General features: G+C 53.3%; 1 protein-coding gene across 1 annotated transcript in view; it reads left to right on the top strand.

The window, feature by feature from the left end:
- Nucleotides 1-259: 259 nt before the first annotated feature.
- COL5A2 (collagen type V alpha 2 chain) overlaps nt 260-16,624 on the top strand; it is a 141,803-nt gene continuing 125,438 nt past the window's right edge. Inside the window, exon 1 of the mRNA XM_054723343.1 lies at nt 260-423. Within this exon, the coding sequence (XP_054579318.1) occupies nt 324-423 (100 nt within the window). The 5' untranslated portion in view covers nt 260-323. The remainder of the gene's footprint in view (nt 424-16,624) is intronic.

A 16,624-nucleotide genomic window follows, 5' to 3' on the forward strand; every position in this document is an offset into this window, starting at 1 on the left:
GGCCGGAGCGGCCGGCCCTGCCCGTTCCATCTTTGCCCAAAGAGGTGAACAGCCGGTCCGCTGTCGCTCACGGCGGACAGGCCTCCTAAGCCTCCGGGTCCCGGGCCCGGCGCGGCTGCGTTTCCTCCGGAGCCCGGGCTCCCGGGCCGTGCGGGGGGGCGGGCCGGCGGCAGGGCGCGCTCTGATTCGGTGGCCGGCCGTCAATCACACCGGCGCTGGGCGCGGCGGGAGCGCGGCCCCTATTTAAGCCGCGGCCCGGCCTCGGTCTGCGCGGCGGCGGCGGGACCCGGGCCGCTGGTGCGAGCTCCGCCTCTGGCCCGACGATGGCGCTCCGGCGGGCAGCGCGGGCTCTGCTCCTCCTCGCCGTCCTGCTGGCGCGGCCCGCCGGCCTCGGGGCGCAGGAGGAGGACGGCGACGGCGACGGTGAGTGCCGCCCGGGGGGGGGGGGGGGGGCCGGGGCGGCGGACGGGGCTCCGGGGCGGGCGGGGCTGACAGCACCGGGGCGGCCGGGAGCCGGGGCGCCGCCTCTGCAGCTGCCCCCGGGGGAGAGCGCGCCCCCAAGTTCCCGGGACCCCCAAGTTCCCGGGACCCCCAAGTTCCCGGGACCCCCCTGTTCCCGGGAGCCGGCTCCGTCCTTTTGCCGGGACCGGAGCGAGTGTGGAGGCGAGGAGACCGCCGGGGGACCAGGGCGCCGCAGGGGGAGCTCCGGGCGCCGCGGGCAGCTCGGCGGGGCCTCCGCGGGGAGCGCGGCGCAGGGCGGGTCTCTGCGGGAGCCCAGCCGCTCGGGGAGCCCCGCGGCCCCCACCCCGCCGCTCCTTTGTGTTTGGCTCCCGGTTCTCCCCTCTGCAGACTCGCTTCTCCCCTTCCCGCTGCGACCCTCAGCTCGCCCGCTCACGGAGCGCCCCCCTCCTGTCGCCCCCACTCTCCTGCGGGGCGGTCCCCCCACTTTCCCACAGGGCCGGTCCCCCCCCCACCGCTCTCCCGACCTGGGCTCCCTGCGGGGCGGAGGCGGGGACCAGGCGCCCTGCACAGCGAGCTCATCCTGGGGTTGTCTGCGGGGACAGGACAGCTTCTTCCCACGAAGCTCTCCTCCTTCCCGTTCTGGGCGACACGCTGCTGGTCACTGCCCTCCTGGTCGCTGCCCCCCCTGGTCGCTGACCCCCTGGTCGCTGGCCCCCCTGGTCGCTGCCCCCCTGGTCGCTGCCCCCCTGGTCGCTGCCCCCCTGGTCGCTGGCCCCCCTGGTCGCTGCCCCCCCTGGTCGCTGGCCCCCCCTGGTCGCTGGCCCCCCTGGTCGCTGGCCCCCCTGGTCGCTGGCCCCCCCTGGTCGCTGCCCCCCCTGGTCACTGACCCCCTGGTCGCTGGCCCCCCTGGTCGCTGCCCCCACTGGTCGCTGCCCCCCCCCCCCCCGTCGCTGGCACGTGCCCGGTTGGTGGGGTGGAGGCTGAGAGAGCGGCCGCAATAGGACGCTGCCGGGGTCCCCCTGGTCCCACCCCATCCAGCCTCGCCCTCGGGCTGCGGGCCGGTGCCCACGGCCTCCAAGGGGCAGCGGGGTTCCAGAGCCTCTGGCATCGCACTCCCCCCTCTAAAAGGCAGGCTCTCGGTGCGCTCCTCGGTGACTCTCTCCCTGGAGTTTCGCACATGCATTTGGATGCCTGCTGCTGTGTGTTTTCGCCCCAAAGATGTTCATGAACTTAGTCTAGAGACCGCAAGTTCTAGAAGCCGTGTGAAGGGAGAAAACCACCGTCTGGATGGCCACGGAGCAGTCTGTCCGCAGCCCCGTAGAGGGGGCACTTCCTGGAGCTGGGATTTTATGTTTAAAAACCAGGCCGTTCGTACAAGTTACAAACCTCGGAGCGGCTTGTAATGGTGCGCAGAGCAGGCGTGGCTGGGCGGGCGGGGACGAGGACGGATGGGAGGGAGAAGCCAGGAAAGGGAGGAAAAGGGGGACCGTTACCACAGGAACAGAAATGCTCATCGAGAACAGCTGACTCCCCGCCCCGCGGGACAGCCCACAGCTTTAACGTAAAACTCAGTCCATACAGCCTTCCTCGTTAATGCACTTTAAAACGAGTGACTTTTCTGTGGTATAGAAACACTCGAGCGTGTGGGTAAGCTAGGGGCATGTTTCCTAAGGTGCACGGGATGGGCCGTGTGTGCAAGGATTTCCCAAGGAGCTGTAATCACTCTGCAGGTGTTTCTGAAAATGGAGGAGCGTTTAATTTCTCTCACTGCTCATTTACATAAACGTTAAAAACGTGATGCCTGGTGCAAAACTGTGTCCCAGTCTACACCCCCCCTCCCCGTTCACAACAGCCAAACAGCCCAGACACTGGCATTCCAGACATGACATTTTACAGGAGAGACTAATTAATTGCTTGCATGCATGTTGCAAAAAGTAAATTCCTCTGTTGCATTGCTCAACCTAAGAGAAGACAGTCATACATTTCAATAGCAAAGGGAAGTAATAGTGGCCCTCATTTAGGGAAAAATAGAAACAGATTTCAGAATCCAGGGCTACATAACTTGTATTACTTATCAGAGATATTCTGGGTTAAGGGATATTATATGGATACTTGTCAGTACTGTCCTCCCGGGGCAGGCTTGTCAGGAGCTCATAACAGTGTCGGAACCGGAACTCCATGTGACTCTCAGTGTGAGGAGGTCGATGCTTTCAACTAAAGAAATACCCAAGGTCCTAAGCTATTTGGCTCAGTGGATAGAGCGTCGGCCTGCGGACTCAAGGGTCCCAGGTTCGATTCCGGTCAAGGGCATGTACCTTGGCTGCGGGCACATCCCCAGTGGGGAGGTGTGCAGGAGGCAGCTGATCGATGTTTCTCTCTCATCGATGTTTCTAGCTCTCTATCCCTCTCCCTTCCTCTCTGTAAAAAAATCAATAAAATATATTTAAAAAAAAAGAGAAATACCTGAGGATACATGCAAAACGAGCACATTTCCCCAGTTTTAGCTGCAACTAAGTCACGTGATCTGACACTGACTTGGTGTGCCAATAGGCCGCTTTGGGAACGGAGAGGCCTGCTCTCACATGTAAGCACATATTTACACGCTGGCTTGGTTCCCTTCGGGGACTCTACGGTTTATTTTCCCTGTACTCCGCTGTGGCCATTCACCGGAAATGTGGATCATAAGCTTCGCACTTGCCTGATAGAAATACTGCTGAGTGATGAGATTGGCGGAAGTAAATACAGTTTCAGGCTTCTTAGGCCAAAATCATGACTACTTCTCACTGCGTTTTAAGAACTAAATTGACTTTTTAAATTTGTAAGAACGGAAAGGAGAAAGTCTGAGAGTTGGACTAACTTTAGCTGAAACGATTAAGTAAGATAAATCAGCGTTAAGGTGACAACATGAGCTTTTCCCGAGCTTTTGTGTATTTCTGTTTGTGGTGGTGGTGGTGGGAGGGGGGTGTGTTTAAAGGTTCCCCATTTGTTCTTGTGTAGGAGGCAATACTAGTGTATTTATAGTGATTTTCATATTCCTAAATAAAGACGTAACACTTAATGAGCTACACACGTCCTTATTCTTAGGAGTGGAGAGCGTTCGTCGTGGCACACAGTCTTGGCTGTCCGTCACTGGTGTCGGCACGAGGAGCGATGGGAGGAGGGCGGCACAGGGGCGCACAGTTCATTTCCTTCATTTCCGGGGACTGTGGACGCCGGTGTTTCCGGGGGCCAGGCAGGGACCACGAACAGGAAAGCAGGCGCGTGTGTGTTCGGCCACAGGGCAGGGGTGGTGGCCTGTGCAGACCTGAAGATGCGGGCCCACGTGAAGGCACGAAGCTAACCTTTCCAGAAAGCACTGCGGGAGCCAAGTCCGGTGTCTCGGAGCGCCAGAGCTGGCCCCGGGAGCATACTGTGCAGGCTTCTCGGTGCGACCCTCCCCGGGTCTTATCTTACTGAGAGAGGAGAGGTTCACTCCTTGTGTAGCACGGTCTGCTGCATTCTGTTCAGTCTGTCTGCCATGTGTCTCATCGTTAGACAATCCGTATGAAGAAGCCGCTGTTTAACATGCAGCAGGACGTGGATGGGATCGTTTTAGGGAGGTAGAGAACTTATCGTTGAAGCAGATACTTTGGATCATACAGTGCATACACACCTTTCTTTTAAAGTATTTTTATTGACTTCATAGAGGAAGGGGGAGGGAGAGAGAGAGAAACATCAATGAGGAGAGAGAGTCATGGATCGTGCAGGAGGCAACCCAGGCATGGGCCCTGACTGGGAATCGAACCATGACCTCCTGGTTTATAGGTCGATGCTCAACCACTGAGCCATGCCCACCAGCCATAAAAACTGTTATTTGACAGTGGGTAATTTAATCCAGGTCCAGCTGTATAGAGCGGAATGCAGGAGTTTAAACAACTCACATGGTGTGTTTTCTTTAATATAAAAGAAGCTTTTAGTGAAAGGCTCTACGAAGTCCCCAGGGATTCGGTCTCACAGGCCTCCACTCTCATCCCCAGGGTCATCCTGGTGCTGTGGTCCCATGGCTGCTGGGGCTCCAGCCATTACGTGTACTTCCCAGCATCTCTCTAGACCGGTGGTTCTCAACCTTCCTGATGCCGCCGCCCTTTAATACAGTTCCTCAGGTTGTAGGAACAAGACCATCGGAAAACACAGATATTTAAATTACGATTCATAACAGTAGGAAAATTACAGTTATGAAGTAGCAACGAAAATAATTTTATGGTTGGGGGTCACCACGACGTGAGGAACTGTATTAAAGGGCCGCGGCATTAGGAAGGTTGAGAACCACTGCTCTAGAGGATGGGAGACAAAAGGCTGTGATCTCTTCATTTTTAACGGAGATTATTAAATCTTCATACCATTTCACCTTACTTGTAGTTGGCCAGAATTTAGTCAGACGGTTGCACAAACCTACAAGGGCAGCTGGGAGATGTAGTCTTTTAGCTGGTGACACTGGCGGTGTCCTCTCACCAAATAGAGTTATATATGTTATACAGGATATAAAAGGGAGGAGAGCTATTAGGAGGCAGCTATAGTCTCTAGACCACAATGAGTGGAAGTGTTAGCCCAGTGGTCGGCAAACTCATTAGTCAGCAGAGCCAAATATCAACAGGACAACGATTGACATTTCTTTTGAGAGCCACATTTTTTAAACTTAAACTTCTTCTGACGCCACTTCTTCAACATAGACTCGCCCAGGCCGTGGTCTTTTGTGGAAGAGCCACCCTCAAGGGGCCAGAGAGCCGCATGTGGCTCGCGAGCCGCGGTTTGCCGACCACTGTGTTAGCCACTTTCCGTGGAATAGATAGATCTGGTTTTAATTGAATATAATTGAGTGGCCAGACCTACCCTGGTTATTGTTCAGACTGTGCAGCCAAGAACACTGAATGGCACTGCGATATTAGGTAACATTTCCTTGTTTCCTTATTACCTGGTGGTAAACGTAGAAGTACTTATCACTTCTATTCAAGCCAGAGTGAGGCTTTAGTTTGAAAAGTGTTTTTTCCGAGAGAAATGAGAGAGAGATGCTCTATATTTGTTGACAAACACAATGTATATTTTGAGCATGACTCCTCAGGTTAGCTGGGAAGCAATACACAAATAAGTATTGAGCCGGCTGCACTAAGGGTCACCTGACCAGCTCGTCGCTGATGTAGAGTCCAGCCCCCTCCTTTCCAGACATCCCGAGTGAGGAGGCGTAGATGGGCTGTGGGATGCTTTCCGGGTGACACTGGTTTATGCTGGTGAGCGCTCTGTGCTCACTCTCCGCCTCACATGCTTTTGATCGTGATGTGGACCAGTTGGCTTCTTGCTCCACGGCCACACACTGACTTTGGTGATAACTTGCTATTCCCACTATCCCTTTCGCTGAGGGTACCTAATTAGTGTTCACCAATAAACCACTGCAAATCCACCTTCGTTTCTGGAAAAATTACTCAAGGCCCAAATCCTCCTCTGTGGGATAGATGAATCATTCTTTGCAAAGGACACAAGTTACTCAAACTTATTTCTGGTGGAAGATACAGTTTTCATTTTCACTCTTTTCTCACTTTTACTTCTTTTTGTTCACACTTTTAGCACTGTCACTGCAGGCATGAGAGTCATATGATCATTCTGGAAGGCACGTAATGCAGGTGTGAGGTAAAAGCAGAGAGGGAAAGCTTTGTTTTGAGGATCTGGGATTTAGAAGATTGGAGTCATGTTAATCCATGGCCACAGAAGTCAATCTTTTTTTAATCCAACAGTTTGCTCCTACTTGAGGGGTAATTCATACATCATCACTTGGTCTTATATGACATTCATAAAATGTTTAAAAATAGATCAGTCATTTTTTGACCTAGTGATTTTTGCTCTTAGATCACAACCTTGAAAAGTTTTGATTTCCTTTTGAGAGATATAGTAATGGTAGGGGGAAAAGACTAAAATTGTTAAAATTAATTGACCTATTATATGAATTTGGGCAAATTGCACAGGATTATATAAGACACTGGAATTGTTAGGAAGATATTGACAATTCAGTTTTCCTCTAATTTCTTTCCATGCAAATTTCATGTAAGACCGCTGAGCTGTTATGTTCAGTATTTAAAAGAGTATCTACTCTTGGCACTTGTATGGGGAGTAGTATGTCCTATGGAAAATTTTGCCTTAAAGGTATGACCATATTAGTGGCCTTAGTGTTTTTATTTTATTTTTAAAATCTGTTTAAAACTAAACCCTTTGAAAGAAATCGAGGTGGTCCGATCTTGCACTTGAATGTATTCTGTAAGGAACACTGTATTAGGGAAATTATAATAGTACAGGGTTTTCTGTACCCACATGTTGCCTTTCACAGAGAAGGCAGTAATGTTAACAATAGTAATAAATTAATGGCACTTTATTCATGGAACTGTGTTCCTAAAGCTTTCTGGTATAATGCTTGAACTCAAGAAGATTTATATGCTTTTTTAAAAGTTTAGATCTAGGAAGGAGGAAAGAGAGTCACGGTTCTTTTTTCTTTTTCTTTTTGAGTGTCTGCTCACTCAGAGTTAAAAATCCGTTTCAAGGTGACCACAGACTGTCTTACTGGCGGGAACGTGGCGTAGTCTCTAAAGCTCTGAGTGAAGTGAGCCGGGCCAGCCATCCCCGGGGCAGCGCGTGGTCCTGGCCCCGCCTGCAGGTCCTTCACCCTCCCCACCGAGGCCTGTCCCGTGAGGGCCCGTAGGAGGCCACGTGGGCTTCACCTGAAGGCATTTTGGAGCCCGGAGGTGGTTCCACAGTCTGATTTCAGTCGTCACAAACCTTTGGGGGCTGTTTTCAACTTTCACCAGATCTTTGAATTTGTGTGAAGAACCTTCTGGATTTGTTCTTCTTCTGCATTTTGTTCCTTCTCCATCTTTTGGGGGAACGTGTTCCGTCCATCATGCTCTCCTTTCCACACCTTCATCCACTTCCTTCCCCTGGCCTCTCCCCTCAGCCCATAACTCCTGCTTGGAGCAGAGTGGGGTGTTCTGTCGGCCTCCGTGCCGTCACTCGTCCCACTGACCTCTGGCTTCTGCTCCCCTTCCTTCTGTCTACGCTGGTCTGGGAGGAGGAGGACTGAAACGTGGGATGCTCCAGTGGCCCCTTCACCTCTTCCTGCACCTGAAGGCTTCTCCTTCATTGGACGTCACCGAGCTCCCGCTGTCCTGCAGGCTCGCTCCAGCGTGGGAAGCCCGTCCATGGGGCCTGCTGCTCCTGCCTGCCTGCGGCTCCCTGAGCTCAGGCTCACTGAGAACAGACGGTCCCGAAGGCCTCGGTGAACGTGGAGCCTCCGGTGACGTGGGAGCCATGCCCACACTGCAGTGCCTGGCGGCACCTGGAGCTGGGGGAATGCTCCCGCACAGGGTTGACAGGCGGCTCTCGGGGTGCTGGAGGCAGGGGTGGGGGCCCGTCTTTGCCCGGGGTCTGCGCCGTCTCTCCCTGCCCGAGGGCTGCTGGTTCGCCACCCCCTTCGCTCCCGGGACTCCAGGATCTGGGGTTTACCTTGGAAGAGGTCGGCACTGGGTGCCCCCCAATAATGTGCAGCTGTGAATGAGTCCCCTTCACTAGGCCTGCTGCTCTGTGCTTGTTCCGCGGCGCTCAGCTTTGATGTCTTCATTCCGAGATTTAAAATAAGGATGGGTCCGCAGCGAGTACAGGCCATGCGTAGAGATCGAATGCCGGTACTGACCTTACAGAGCGGTTACCTGCTGCTTAGCTGCTCCTGACGTGGAGGGTTCACCCACGCTGTCCGAAAGGACTGGTAAGCCTTTCCTACTCACCCCCGCCCCCTGCCTCAGCTTCATGTTGAACAAGTGACTGAATCACAGCTTAATCCGTGTTTCTCATGTAACTGCTAACCTTGTAGCCAGCATTGCTGCTGGGACGAACTGGTGGACAGTGAGTTTAACTGGTTCCCCCGGGAGGGTGAGCTGCACAGCACATGCGCCTCGTTTCTGGCCTTTGGCTACAGGCAGACACTCTGAAGTGTCACAGGCCGGGCTCGCACTTCCTTTCAGAGGGCGGGCGGGCACTGGCCACGCCAAGGCAGATGAGTGATTCGGCCACGAGAATGTTCTTTCACACGAGTTTGTACTGTAAAGAAGACTCGGGCCAGTGAGGGAGGGACACGGGGACATTCCGCGAGGAGCTCGTGTTCAAGCCAGGAGGGGCGGTGAGAGTCGTTTTCCTAAGAAACTCTCACTTCTTTCTCCCGTCTTCCTCCACTTCCCCTGAGACCTTCCCTCTACTGGGGGGAGTTTTTGCTTGGGATTTTATTTTCTTCCTTTAAGCATAGCAAAACTGAGCTGAATTTTGCCGATAAATAACTAATAAATTCCTGAATCAATGGAGTCCTCATTTAGCCTGGGAATATTTCAGTAAACTGAAAAAAAAAAAAATCCATTTGTTTTGGTTTTTATTATTTTTATTTATTTTTGCTAATCCTCACCCAAGGACAATTTTTTCCATTGGTTTTTAGAGAGAGTGGAAGGGAGGGGGGAGAGTCAGAGAGACATGGATCGGGTGCCTCCCGCATGCCCACCAGCAGGGCTGGGATCGAGCCTGCACCGAGGTATGTACCCTTGGCCGGAATCGAACCCGGGGCCTTTCAGTCTGCGGGCTGATGCTCTATCCACTGAGCCAAACCAGCTAGGGCTGTTTTGTGTGTGTGTGTGTGTGTGTTGTGTTTTTTTTTTTAAAGTGGGGTAATTCCTGTATGTAGAAAATGAGACAAAATTGAAACAGAATCAGTTCCATGGAGATAAACCAGTGGGTCCATTCACAGTTCCACAGGCAGTATTTGTGTCCGGGTACTTCAAGGATTATTTGTTAAAATTAAGTTAATATTTTAAATTATAATGAAATTAGTACTTTTATGCTGTTTTGGTCTGCTCAGCATTTAAGTACGTCTGTAACCCTGCCTGGGGCACCCTCGCCTGAGCCACCTTGTCTCCCATCCCCGTCTGCCCCGGGGAGGCAGTGCTGCTGGGTCCTGGGTGGGCAGGCCCCCGGAGGAAAGCAGGTGGCTTCATTTTATTTTTTAGGGAAATATGCTTTCCTCCTCCTTTCTGTCTCCAGGAAAGGCCTTCGGATTCTGCTGAGACTCAGGGTCTCTCGCTGGAGCGCCCCGACTTTTCTTTAAATGATAGACTTTTCCCTCTCCCGGACCTGCTGTCGGAATTTACCTGCTTGGGGTCCCCTGCTTTCCTGTCCCAGAGGAACGACTACAAAGCACAGGCCCCGTCCTTCTTATTCTAACGCAGTTTTAACAACTCAACTCTCCCCTGATGCCACTCCTTGTGTGGTGATTTGCCTTTTCTGATCTTTTCTTTCTTACCCCCTGGCCATCGGTATCAGCTGACGTTGGCGATGAAACACGGCTGTGCTGGGCATCCCGCCCTGGTCCAGGGGAGGTCCCACCATCAAAACATTAGAATCCCTCAGCTCCATCTCGGTGGAAACTGAGGGTTGCCCACGTGTAGCCACAATGGCCATCTGCGCCCGATCCCTGTTTCTGAGAGGGCTCTGATGGAGCCTTCCAGAGCCTTCCGGACAGAGCCCTCTGGCTGTGGGGGTCACGTGGAGGCAGGCGCTGCCTGAGAGAGGGCTCCGATGGACGGCTCCTCATTGACATGCACTCACATGTCAGGCTCCCGGCTAGCCTGGGCCCACGACCTCACCTACATGTTTTGTAAGGTTTATTGAGAGAATTTCAAAGAGGGTAGGGGAGTGTGTGATATCTCTTAATTTATGTTCTTTGATTCCTCTAATCTTTTTTTAAAAATATATTTTTATTGATTTCAGAGAGGAGGAAAGGGAGAGATAGAAACACCAATGATGAGAGAGAATCATGGATCGGCTGCCTCCTGCACGCCCCACTACTGGGGATCGAGCCTGCAACCCGGGCCTGTGCCCTGAGCGGGAATCCAACTGTGACCTCCTGGTTCATAGGTCAGCGCTCAACCCCTGAGCCACACCCGCCAGGCTCCCTCATCTTCTTAAACATTATGTTCTTAAAGCACAGCCTTTTAAAAATAAGGAAATAAATGAGTAAATAAAAAACCTGACCACAGTGCTGAATCTCCAGTCTTTTGCGCGAACACCATATGCCCCGTCCATTAGGCCGCTGGCCAGTAGGGACGGCACAGCGTCTCAGTGAGAATTGGTTGTGTTCTGGGAACTCCTTTTCCGTTCCCAGCGATCACAGCTCTCCTACACCCCAGCCTCCCGCAGGGCCGCGTCCTCCCGTTCCGGTTACTCTCACCCGGCAGCTCAGAGCAGAGGTCTTGGGGTCTCGCATGGGGTCCTGTCTGCCCCTGCCAGCTTGTGACCGGGAGCAAGTCACTGATCTTGCGATTCTGCTTTCTCATCTGCACATTGAAGGATGAGATGAAAATTCTTGGCACTCGGAGGCACTAAAGAGAAGTGGATTTATTAGCACTTTGAGGAGGGATTCCCCGAGGGGCCTGCCAGAGCAGAACGGAAACAGTTGTCCTCAGAGCAGCCTGGGCACTCGGTTAGCCAGGAGCCAGGGTGGGCAGCAGAGTCCCCGGCACCGGGCAGGCAGAGGGGCGGGGGAGAGGCATTGGGGGGTGGAGGGGGGGGGGGAAGAGGGGCTGGAAATGGCAGGAACCATTTTTCTCTGACGTTCCCCGGGGCCAGGCTGGGCTCCACCCTCGATTATCCGCACAGCCAGGCGGGAAAAGCAAAAAGGCAAAGCCCTGGAAGCTATGTTTCGGATGAGGATGCACTTCGCCACGTGGCAGTTCCTGCTCCGTGAACTTGACCCTTTCGTTCGGATCTCACGGCTTTGGCGGTTGTTGGCACGTTGGGTGCCGGCGGCGTTGTTCAGGGACAGTGGTCAGTGCTCAGTGTGTGAAACACTTGTTCACTCTCCCGTGTTGGACTGTGCCGAGGTGACTTCCTGTGGGCCCTGGCCGTGCTTGTAGAGGGAGGGCCTGCACCCCCCCCAGGGGGGTCCCCGAAGAGTGAGGAGCTCATGTGAGCGCCTCAACTTCTACCTTGTCACAGGAGAGCGGCCAGAGGGCCACCCACCAGGGGCCGCGTCGAGTCCTCCCTCCGCCTGTGGCTGCTTCTGCACACGGCGTGCGGGGCTGGGACCCCCATTCACACGGGCGGTGCTCTTTGTTTTAGGGTTTCCCGTTCTAAGTGGCTGGCCAGGTACCTGTGGGAGCTGCGGGCGGGAAGGCCCGTGGGAAGGGGGTGTGCCCCAGGCTGCCCTGGCGGGGGCGGGGGGGGGGGGCCTGACCGGGAAGGCGCGGCCCAAAGAGCGAGGGGAAGCCGCTGCGGCGTTCATCCGTGACCCGGGAAGGAAACCGCTCATGTCACTGCTCAGAACCCCCAGCGCCCCAACAGGAGTGACACAGGGAACCGCAGGAACGGAGGCTGTGGCCTGAGGAGACGCCGAGCAGACGGACAAACAGAACATGGTTTTCCGACATAACGGGCCGCGGTGCCCGCTCCTCCCCGGCCGCCGCCGCCAGGGAGCCCCCGGCCAGCGGAGCCGCAGGGCCTGTGGCAGCGGGGGGCGCCTTCCCGGTCAGAGGCCACTGAGCAGGGAGTCTGACCTGGTGACAAACAGCCACGGCCCCAGCCAAGGGCCCAGGAGAGGCTCGCCTCCCGGGCCGTCCGTTCCCGTGTGTTTCAGACCGTGTGTTTGTCCGGGGAGGACCACGCAGCCACGGGTGCGGGCCTGCTTCCCCTCAGGGGTGAGTTGCTGAAATGATGTTAAAGACAAGCTGCTAAATGCAGACTGGACCACGACACCGGAAACGTGCGTTCAAGTTAGCCCGACGGCGAACGAACTTGGTGACTTTGGGGGGGACTCACCGTCTCTGGGCCTCAGGCTCCTCCTCTGTGACCCCGGGCCAGGCAGCCCGGGCCTCCCTGCTCCGGAGGCTGTGCCCACAGAGGGGTCACGCACACTCACCCGGCGTGGGTCCGACGTGGGTGTCCCTGCGAGGAGCCCCGTCGGCGTGCTGGTGGGCTGGGGCTGACGCACTCCCTGCAGCAGTGGGATCTGTGCTTCCCGGTGAGGGTGTGGCGTGTGGACCGGGTTCCGCAGGTCACTCACCCAGGATTCCTTTAAGGGACACAGCTCCCCATCCGTCACCTTATGAAAGGATCTGCTTTTCCGCCACCGGCTTCAGACAGCGTTTCCAGACGCTGCCGCCCAAGGAGATGGCGCGGAAAGAGTTGGTGTCGCCTGGTGGGCACTGTGCAGCCTCCGGTCAGTTTAGAGATTCCCAGTCACAGAGGAGACGGGGGCATGACCTGTGCTTGTCACACTGTTAACAGCCGTCAGTGTACGTGTACAGCAACTACTTTTATCACCTCCGTTTTTAATGCATCCGTTTTAATTAAATGTAAAATTTAATCCATTTCACTTAATAAATTAAGTTACCTATACTGGACTGGCTGTTCAGACCAACCATTCTACCTTGTTGTTCTGTTTGTATTAACATGATGTAAAGACTAGGTTATCTATAAATCACTTGTTTTTATTGGGAATGTTGGTTAGATATCAAACAGTTGTTCAGCCCGGCCAGTGTTGCTCAGAGGTTGAGCATCGACCTATGAACCAGGAGGTCACGGTTCGATTCCCGGTCAGGGCACAGGCCCGGGTTGCAGGCTTGATCCCAGTGTGGGGCGTGCAGGAGGCAGCCGATCCATGATTCTTTCATCATTGATGTTTCTCTCTCTCTTCCTCTCCTTTCCTGTCTGAAATCAATAAAAATATATTCAAACCAAACCAAACCAAACCATACAAACAGTTATTCAAAATGATCTTGCATCATGATACACATAATATTTCTTTTTCCAACTGGGCGATGCACTGTTCTCTTGAATAGTCAGCTTCACCTGTCCATCCGTTGTTAATGCTCGCTCATTCATTCCCCTCCTCCCTACCCCCACTTGGTGTTTCCAAATCATAAGGCAAATAGATCCCCGTCCTCAGAGGCCAGGCTGAGGTCTGCTGTGCTGGCCGGTGGTCTGTCATCAGCTACATTTGTTTGTGGAGTTCTCTGCCTCTATAAGTAGTAACACCACACTGCATTCCAGTGGGAGTTTGCCGTTGGCTCGTTTGTGCACAGATAAAACCTAAGAACCTTAATTTACTGATGAGGAAGCTGAGACGTGTAAGAGATACAGGATGCAGTGGGTGTTGGACAGACATGCAGAACCTCAGCTCCTGGCTCCCAGTCCACAGCTCGTCCGGTTGTATGCTAAGGAGAGGGACAGGGAAAGGAGAGAGAGAATCGGAGTCGCCGAGAAAAGCGCCCCGTACTCGCTGACGGTCGTTTTTGTTCCGCGCTGCGTTCTTAGAGTCCTCAGCGAGACCACACCTGCGGCAGACGATAATGAAGGGAGTGTTATTCATCTTGTAGAATCTCTGATTTTTTAAATGACTCTTTTCAGACCTGGAATTTGAGGGTTATTGTGAAGAGCTGTAGCGAGCAGGAAATAACCAGACAGCTTTTAATTTACCCAAGTGAAGATTTTGCTTGAGATGAAACAGGAAACCGTGTGAGTGGGAATCGGCATGGAGATGGAAACACATGCAATCCCAGGACATGAGCCCAACGTGACTTTGGGAGGAAAAATCACGCTGGCTTAGCACTCAGTGAGACAGCTCTAACTCTAGGCTTTCTGTTCTGGCCTTCTGTTCTCCACCGATTAGACAATTAGCGAGGTAGTCATTGGCCAGGTATTACTGAGTGCTTCCTCCATCCCTAAGCACTGTGGTAGTAGGAAAAAAATTAACAATGGACTTCATATTTGAAGAGTCGCAATAGGAGAGATACAACTAGCTATAAATATTTGTAAAGAAAATTGATGGCTATATAAGGAACAGCATGCATGTAGATGAACTGAAGCTGGTCTGTAAATTAATTAAAAGTTATAAAGACCAGACATCTGAATCAAACATTTTAGGAGGATTTCCAATGAAAATGTTTATTTGCTAAGAAAATATTTCCATCCTGCTGTGCTGATGTTCTTTAAAATTAAAATATTTGTTCAAGTTTCCATGTAGGTTACAAATGAGTTAAAAATGTAATCACCTGCAGAAATATTTTACTCATTTGTGTGAATGCTGCCCATTGATAACCAATCAAATTGCCAATAACAAACACTTGTCTGACTTCCCTGTGCCAAGCCAAGTGGTATGGTGCACTCAATTGACGTATCCTATATAATAAAAGCCTAGGTGGTGTCACACGTGACGCCTTCGCACGACGTCATCACAAGATGGCTGCAGAGACATCATCACAAAGATGGCTGCCACAAAATAGCTGTCAGAAGATTGCCACCACAAGATGGCTGGAAGGGGAGGGCAGTTGTGGGTGACCAGGCAGGCAGGGGAAGGAAGTTGGGGGTGACCAGGCTGGCAGGGGAGGGCAGTTGGGGGCAATCGGGCCAGCACGGGAGGGCAGTTGAGGGCAATCAGGCTGGCAGGGAAGCAATTAGGTGTCAATCAGGCTGGTAGGGGAGCAGTTAGGAGCCAGCAGTCCTGGATTGTGAGAGGGACATCCCCCGGGGGGTCCCAGATTGGAGAGGGTGCAGGCCAGACTGAGGCCGCCCCCCCCAAGTCCCACCCCCCATGCACTGGGCCTCTAGGTTATTAATAAATTCAGAAGTAGAATCCTTGGTGCCTGGCCTTGGGAAGTTTCCAGTTAGTTGCGAAGTAGACATGGGAAATAATTAGGTTAAAAAACAGGATCCAGCCCTGGCTGGTTTGGCTCAATGGATAGAGCGTTGGCCCTAGGACTGAAGGGTCCCAGGTTCGATTCTGGTCAAGGGCACATGCCCTGGTTGTGGGTTCAATCCCCAGTGGGGGGCGTGCAGGAGGCAGCCAATCAATGATTCTCATCATTGATGTTTCTATCTCTCCCTCTTCCTTCCTCTCTGAAATCAATAAAAATATATTTTTTAAAAAGAAAGAAACAGGATCCATAAGCACTGAGCCCCAAACACCGGCCTTTAGAGAATGAGCCCGGCGTGAGCTCAGGAAAGGGCGCGCCGGCTGGAGGCCCGCGTGGGTGAGTGCGGGCCTCGGAAGGAAGAGGCAGGAGGTGGTGTGGCAGGAGCGGGGCAGGGTTCCTGGAGGAGGGCCGTCGCACCCTGTCGCTGGGTCGCAGGGTCCCCAGGCGGGCGGGGGAGGGGAGTGCTGAGCCTGGCGGGGTGCAGGTTTCTCCTTGTAAGAGAGCGGTTGTCCAAACGGTTAAGAATCGGAGCCACCTTTCCAGAGGGGTGACTTCTCATTCGTGCTACTCCGGTCAGGTACCACGCCCTTGACGGGGACATGTTCTAAGAAAGGCGTTGCTAGGCGATATGGTGATGGTGTGGACATCATAGAGTTGTACTTACACAAACCTAGATGGTGTCGCCTACTACACACCCAGGCTGTATGGTATAGCCCGGTGGTCGGCAAACTGCGGCTCGCGAGCCACATGCGGCTCTTTGGCCCCTTGAGTTTTTAGCAAAGGCCAGCTTAGGAGTACCCTAATTAAGTCATAACAATGTACCTACCTCTATAGTTTAAGTTTAAAAAATTTGGCTCTCAAAAGAAATTTCAATCGATGTCCTGTTGATATTTGGCTCTGTTGACTAGCGAGTTTGCCGACCACTGGTACAGCCTATGGCTCCCAGGCTACAAACCAGTACAGCACGTTCCTGCACAAAACAACATGAGATTAAATCAAACACCAGAACAAACGATGCCAGCAAGAGAGCGGTGACACGTGAGGCCGCTGAGAGCATTACACGGCGCACTGTTTAACCTTTTATTGTAGGCAGGAGTACCCTCCAAAATAATGATAAAGAAGAACCACAGAATACACACATCGCCAAGCTGTGTGACAGGCAGTGCGGTAGGTTTGCGTATCCCAGCATCACCCTGTGAATAGCGCTGTGACAACGGCTCTGAGGTCACTGGGTGATAGGAATTTTTCGGCTCCGTTACAATCTTATGGGACCGTGACGGAAGCGTCTGTGGCACATACTGTTTGTTGAGCTCTGAGCTCATTTCCCACAGTGGCCGTTGAGGTCATATATTTAAAATCCTCTCAGCTGATTACCGTTCCGTATTGTTTTCTAACCCTGAAGACCTACTGGCTGTATG

This window comes from Eptesicus fuscus, chromosome 11 (genome assembly GCF_027574615.1).
Source record: "Eptesicus fuscus isolate TK198812 chromosome 11, DD_ASM_mEF_20220401, whole genome shotgun sequence".
Classification (NCBI taxonomy): domain Eukaryota; kingdom Metazoa; phylum Chordata; class Mammalia; order Chiroptera; family Vespertilionidae; genus Eptesicus; species Eptesicus fuscus.